This window comes from Calliphora vicina, chromosome 3 (assembly GCF_958450345.1).
Source record: "Calliphora vicina chromosome 3, idCalVici1.1, whole genome shotgun sequence".
NCBI lineage: Eukaryota > Metazoa > Arthropoda > Insecta > Diptera > Calliphoridae > Calliphora > Calliphora vicina.
Window position 1 is genome coordinate 1,455,905 of NC_088782.1, and position 7,868 is coordinate 1,463,772.

General features: G+C 30.6%; 1 protein-coding gene across 1 annotated transcript; it reads left to right on the forward strand.

The window, feature by feature from the left end:
* Positions 1–1,609: 1,609 nt before the first annotated feature.
* Positions 1,610–4,255, forward strand: LOC135954257 (homeobox protein 2-like). Its single transcript, XM_065504338.1, has 2 exons — positions 1,610–1,748; positions 1,825–4,255. Exon 2 carries the CDS (start codon positions 1,828–1,830, stop codon positions 3,544–3,546), a length of 1,719 nt encoding a protein of 572 aa, XP_065360410.1. The 5' UTR covers positions 1,610–1,748; positions 1,825–1,827; the 3' UTR covers positions 3,547–4,255.
* The last annotated feature ends 3,613 nt before the right edge of the window (positions 4,256–7,868 follow it).

Sequence of the window (7,868 nt, forward strand, 5' to 3'; positions counted from 1 at the left end):
AAAAAATCATTACATTACATATAAGAATTTTTAAAAAAGGCGGCAGACAAACGGCAACCATTTTGCTTGCATTGAAACGGCATAAGTTACAAGTCTGGTTACTATTGACCACTAAAAAAGTAATAGTTTAATGCGGACGAATATTTAGATGCACTTTGCGATCTCCGAGATATCTAGTTCATAGTAAAAAACTATGTAATTTTCTAATCTGGGGGATCTGCGTCCAGGTCCAGGCCAAGAAATGGTGCACTTATCCTGGGTTAGTCCATAAATCCAGTGCACGAAGTGCAGTAGGATTGGCTGGGCAGTTAAATAAGTTTTGGCAATATAACATTAATCGATCGACGATCGACTCAGAGTCACGTTCAGAGTCTATCGTTATTAAAACAATTTTAAAATCAATCAATCAATGTATTTTGTTGATGTATAAGACATGTGATTTGTTGAATTTTTGTTTGACAAATAGGAGTGTCTCGTCTCTATGCATAATTCTCTGTGAGAAAAACTATAAGTATTTCCGAACTATGGACTCCAATCCAACAGAATTGATATAGGAGAACCACTGCATATTTTTGGAGTAGCATAGCGCAATTTAATTCTGGATTAATTAATGGTAATCATTAAAATCATAGATAAATACAAATAGATTGGAAACTCTCCTGTGAAAGACCTAACTCAGTTGTCAAAAACCTAAGTGATGAGAATGTATGTATTAGTAAAAAAAATTATGTGAAAACAAAAAAAAAAAACAACTAAATTTAATTTGTGTAAGTTTATTTCTATGTAGTTTTCGTTCCATATACATACATACATATTCGCGTTCTCTTTTAATCGTTTTGAATCGGTAACCAGGTTTGCAAAATCCTCCTCTTTAATTTGGCGTAGTGGGATAAGTGAAAATATTATAATAAAAAATGTTATACTTAAAAGTTTAAAATCCTTTAAAAAGGACAATCTATTAGGATCCTTCTTTTTTGAGTCGGCATAATACTTGCCACTTTTTAAGTTAACAAATTAACTTTTGGTAGTTCCGATTTTGTATGCATTTTAGTAGTCTACGATATTTCTGAATAAGTATTTGTGTACGTATTTAGAAAAATTCCAACTTGTAATTTTAAACGTTTTAAAATCAAATTGTTTATGAAAATATTGCTTTAATGGGGTAGTCTTTCAAAATTATAACATATTATTAAAATTGTGTGTTAAAAGAAGTGATGATAAATAATTACACATCATTTTGGCATAATTAAACAAGTACAAATGTATAGTCGGACAAACCCGACAATATTTGTACGAATAATAGCCAGCGCAGAAAAAATGAGCAAAAAGATATTTCTTTTAAAATTTCAATAATTTATTTTCGTGAGTGAATTTCAGAAGTGGGCCTTACGGCAGATATGACCAATTATGTACCGATTGCCATGAATATAGGACAAGTAATTTATTTCTATATAACACCAATTTATGTTGAATTTTGTTGGGATACCATTTTTGTAGGAATAATATTTGATGAGTGGCAACGCTGATGGCATCACCATTTATCAATACATTGTTATCGATAGCTGTGTTTACAAGTCATTTGTCATCACTAACTGCAATACAAATTATTTTGTTGCAAAAAGAGGGAAAAATTGGCATAATTTTGTTACCCATTTAAAAACGTTAGAAAATAATTACAATTTAAAAAGCCCAAAACTAGTAGTAATATACAAACATACATACTGCTCCAAAGTTACAATATAATAAATGTTAAGTCAAATAATTGCTAATATTGCGTCTTTAAATAATCGTACATACATTTTCATGTTTTACAAACACCTTTAGGAAATGTCTAATGAAGTCGAAATTATTGAGAACGAAAGTCCAATTATTGAGATAAGCGATGACGAGGACAGTACGTTCCCACGACAATTGGATCTCCGTTCCGGAACGACCCGAATCATATTCGGCCAAAGATTGTCAACTCAGCGACAGCTGTACAAACCGAAAGTTTTTTCCCCAGGAAAGAACAATCGGTCACAGTCGAACTGTTACAACAACAACAACAACAACAGTACGGATATTATAGTCTTAAATTCCGATGAAGAAGAGTCGTCTGAAGATAAAGCTTATATTTGCATTGCACTGAAAGAAGAACAGGAAGTTCATTCGACGAAAAAACATAAAAGGAGATTTCAAGCGTGTAGACGAAATACACTAAATGCACAAACTACTGACAGTGGGCAAGTTAACAAAGTGGCAAAGTCATCAATTATAATTGATAATTCGAATGAAATACGTAATTCAGCTGCGCTGGAAAATTATTCAAATGAATCCAATAATAGTGGAAACCATAATATTAATGAAAACTACGCTCCGATAAGCGATTGCGAGGACAGTGCGGATGTTATAGTCATAAATTCCGTGGAAGAAGAGGCGTCCGAAGATGATAAAGCTAATATTTGTATTAAACTGAATGATGAACAAGAAGAAGTTCATATGGATGGGTTTACAAATTCAGTAAATAATGACGCTAATTTGGACGATACAATTACGGATTTAATAAATCATTTAGATTCTAATTGTACTAATACTCATATCATTGAATCAAGTTTGGCAGATAAAGCTACGTCTTCTGTAAATAATTTGGAATCAAATATACGTAATACAAATTCCACGAAAAAGCGTAAAAGGCGCAGAAGGCGATTTCGAGCGTGTAGACGAAATACTGCAAAAACTTCACAATATACTGACATTGGACATGTACCAGTTAACAAAGTGTCAAAGTCATCCATTATAATTGAGAATACGAATGAAGTACATAATTCAGCTGTGCTGGAAAATTATTCAAATGGCTCCAATAATAATGTACACCATAATAATGAAAACTACACCACGATTGTAAACGAGCTCTCAAACTGTAGCTCAAGTATAGGGCCCGATTTTACTGAAAGCGCTACAAACCGTTCAAAGAATTATGATTTTTCAAAATTAAAATGGCTAAAACCTTTAAACAATCTCTCAAGTCCAGCTCATTTGCAAATTGTTATAATCGATCGCAATCATCCAAATTGGAGTATAACAAATGATAAATGGCTCATGATCGAAAAGCGTTTACTGGAAGCTCTTAACAGTGAAATGTTACGGACTAATGATACCAACATCGGTCTATTTGATGGTGCAAAATGGCATAGAGGCATCAAAATTGTGGGATGCCATAATAAAAATGCCTTTAATTTTATCACAAAATTTATACTAGAACTGGATAAGTTATGGTGTGGAGCTAAACTAGATGTTTTCCCCATAACTTATATTACCCGTCATGTAGTAAAAGTTTATATACCTCCTCCAACAGTAAAAACTGAAATTGTACTATCCTTAATCCAATTACAAAATCCTTCAATCCACGGTGAAGACTTGAAAGTTCTCAGAGAATGCGAAAGAACAAATAACGATGGTGTAGACATTTGGTTTAGTGTAAATGATGAAACATTTACAAACTTGTGCACACTAAGAGGTGAAATTAAATATGGTATAAATCGTATTTTTTTTAAACCTTCACAGTGATTAAAATTATAATTAAAATTTTTTTTATATTCTGTTAATTAAAATTATACTTCTAACACTAAAGTTTTTTAGTTAACGAATTTATTTTGTATACACTTATAAATATGTACGTACGTACACAAAAAATATATTTAAGTCATTATGTCTATGTTTCAGATCTATATACCTAGGTATAGTTTTTATAAAAAATCTGAATCACGGCGTATTAAATAAACCTTGATCTGAATATTTCTGGAACAGAGCAATTAAAAATACTCACCCTTATCGTGGTCGGCGTAAACGTCTTACGCCTACGACTGTTTCGTACTAGATTAAAGATAAAATGCAAATTGTTTCTTTAACCTAGTACGAAAATGTCGTAGGCGTATGACGTTTACGCCAACTACGGTAAGGGTGAATATATGAACATTTTATGAAATTGTATAGTTATTTTTTTCACTTTTATTTTTTAAGTTGTAAAGCTTTAAGACAGAGTAACATCTCTATGCTTTAAGCTACGATTAAATTGTTACGACACGTTTTATTTTGATTTTCATCATGGATTTATGTTGTAGGTACATACATACATATGAAATATGATGATAATTTTTATTTGTTTAAATTTATTCTACCTACCTATATGTAATGTATAAAATAAAATAAAACAAATCATTTCTTAATAGGTACAAATAAATAAAGAATGTGTTATTAAAGGTATTTATAGACGGCAATACTGAGTATTAATATTTGTCAAAAACTCAAGTATTGTAATACAATTTCATAGTCTAAACAAAAATTGTATTAGATTTTCAAAAAATACAATGATTTTTTTGATTTACGGTCGGTATTTAAAATTTGTTACCAAAGGTTGACAGCAACACTAATAAAAAAAAAATATAAATTTTGACGGTGTTCAAAATCTTTCAAAACGGTTTTAGCATGTCCTCACCTAGGCATACAACCTCCATTAGGTCGCTTTTCAAGTTCTGACAAAATGTGTTATTTTGAAGCAGTGTTATTATCCTATTTTATTTATTAAAATCAACAATAACACATTAATTTTAATTGTGTAAAATCTGGAGAACTATTACTGTGAAAGTCTTCGAACTTTATACAGGAGTAACTAGCTATTTTCGAATATCTGGAGAACTATAATTGTGGAAGTCTTAAAATTTTGCCCTAATATCACCCTTACTATTATACATTTTTTGGGTGAAAATGTTATTGTGTTAGTGGGCGTGGCATCTCTCATACAAAGTAAATAGTTAATTTCGAATATCTGGAGTACTATAATTGTTAAGTATTTAAACTTAGTATGAATCAAATTCTTGTCACTATACGGAGATTGGCTGAAAATGGGCGAGATTGAATTTTTTAAAGTAAATAGTTATTTTCAAATATCTGGAGTACTACAATTGTGAAATTCTTCAAACTTTATATGAATCAATTTATAGCACGACATGAAGTTTAACCAAATTGGGAAGAATCGGAACAAGGTTTAAGTCACCTACCACACAAAGGAAAATAAATATTTTCAGAACTATAATTGCGAGATTCCTCAAATTTTGTCCGATAGCTCACTTATCATTTTACATAGTTTGGCTGTAAAATGGTCGGGATTGGATTAGTGGGAGTGACACCTCCCATACAAAGTATATAGTTAATTTCGAATATCTGGAGTACTATAATTGTAATGTATTTAAACTTTGCATGAATCAAATTCTTATCACTGTACAGAGTTTAGCTAAAATGGTCTAGATCGGAACAGTGGGTGTGAAACTTTCCATTCAAAGTACATAGTAAGTTTTGAATATCTGGATAATTAAAATTGCGAGATTCTTCAAACTTTGTCTGAAAATTTATTTTTTATAATTTTACCTAATTTGTTTCACCTCATTAAAAAAATAGTTTATAAAATCTTTAAAATTTTTTTATTTTACTATATAGGAGTAACGAAGTTAACAAAGTTCACCTATTTCAGTCCATAATTTAAAATTTATTTAATTGCTTTTATCAGCTTTTTTATTATTAAAGGTACAAGCATCCTAGAGCGAGTATCGTGCCATTTATTTTTCATGAAATTAAATAATGTTTACTAATGAGTTTATTGAAACACATAAAAGTTAATGCACTTAGTACCTATGTATATTGTTAAATAGTGATATTCAGTTTTAAGAAAATACTATATTTCAGAAAATAAAGCATCCTTGTCTATCGGTATTTCCAATTTTTGATTTTTTTTATATTTTTTGTGGTAATTAATGAAAAAGTTATATTTTTTTTTAAACGGGACAAATGGTGTCCCGTTCAGAGTTTTGCCGGGACACGGACATTCGACTCTAAAACTGGTCTGTCCCGACGAAAACGGGACGGTTGGCAAGTCTAATTCAAAGGGTTGCTTGGAATTCTATCGTGCAAACTCTGACCATAAAAATGGTTCTTACTAAGCAAATAAAATGATTTATCTTCTTGTGATCTCTAAATAAGTCACAGTGGTAATTTTACTATCAATTCATATACACATCTGCTCAAAATAATAGATACACCTAATTGGAAAAAATTTAAATGGCGGTAACATTGAAAATTTCCTCGCAAGCGTTAAGAATACATCATATTATTAAAATTTCTATCTGGCAATGTCATGTCAGTCAAAAATCTGGCAACTATTTGCTTTCATGTTGATTTTTAAAAACGAATTTATTTGAATTACAAAAAATTATTTGCTCATAAAAATAGATACACATCAGTAATTTGTAATTTGTTTATATACAATTTTTTTTTTTGTGCAATTTTTTGTTCCTATTTACGTGAAACAGTAAGTATAATTTAAATTTTAGCAACAATTTTATAAAAAATAGGACTCTTTTGAAGAAAATGGGACGAAATCATCATTGTACCGAAGATGAGAAAAAAAATTTTCAAACGATGAGAAATCAAGGAAAATCATTACGGGAAATAGTAAAGAGCATAGTAAGATCTTTACATTTTGTCCAAAATGCTTTATCTAAAAAACAAAAAAGAGAAACTCGCGGTAGACCAAAGAAAACCAGTCCAGAAACAGATAGGCGGATCGTCCTTATGGTTAAAAAAGACCCTTTCATATCATCGAAAGCTATTTCTGCGGAGCTATGTAACTAAATCAGTCCACAAACAGTTCGTCGTCGTCTTTTACAAGCTAAATTGCCGGGAAGAATTGCCAGAAAAGAGCCACTAATGCGCCAAAAAAAATATCAAGACAAGATTAGAATTTGCTAAAGAGCACTTACAATGGTCCGGGTGTGAAGGCGAAAAAAAATGGAGAAATATTTTATGGAGCGACGAAACAAAAATAAATTTGTTTGGAAACGACTGCCAAAGAAATGTACGCCGACCAAAAGGAAAATAATTCCACGTTAAATTTACAAAAAAGACGGTAAAACATGGCGGGGGAAACATAATGGTTTGGGGTTGCTTTTCATGGAATGGTTTTGGTCCGATATTCCGAATAGAAGATACCATGAATGCTAGTGGGTATAGAGACATATTGGAAAACGTAATGCTTCCATATGCATCGGAAAATATGCCATTAATATGGACATTCCAGCAGGACAACGACCCAAAACATAGTTCAAGATTAGTTAAAAACTGGTTCTTGGAGAATAACGTACCTGTTTTAAGCTGGCCCAGCCAATCCCCTGATTTAAACCCAATAGAAAACTTGTGGAGTGAATTAAAGATAAGGCTTTCGAAGAAAGTTTTCAAAAATAAAGACGATTTATGGGAGAAAACGCAAAAAATATGGTACGGGATTCCATTGGAGAAGTGTCAGAACTTGATATCCAGTATGCCCAGAAGAGTGGAGAAAGTTTTACAAAACAAAGGTGGATATACTGGATACTAGCTTTACTTTAATAATAAACTAATTTTTTTAAGATAAAATTTATTAGCTTTTGTTTAATAAGAATTTTTAAAAATGTATCTATTATTATGAGCACCAAATTTTTCGAAATTTAAGAAATTTAATTTACTTTATAATATTTATTATTAATTATGAAATATTTTGTTTTTGTTTTTTACTCTCCTTTTAACTATAAATAAAAATCGACTGAATTTTTTTTATAATTTTACAATATACCATTATTTTTTTTCGTTTTTAAAAAATAAATTTTGGTGTATCTATTATTTTGAGCAGATGTGTATATACCTAATTGGAATATAACCACACGATGAAAACATTTCAAAATTAATATGAATATTCTGAAGGTTGTTTTGTTTATTAATAGGTATAAATAAAAACAAAATATTGCTATAATGAAATAGCATTTAGCGTGCATTGAAGAATAAAAATTACCATCGCTTTCGTC

Coding starts and splice junctions, on each gene's coding strand:
- LOC135954257 (XM_065504338.1), top strand. CDS start 1,828: ATGTCTAATGAAGTCGAAATTATTGAGAACGAAAGTCCAATTATTGAG.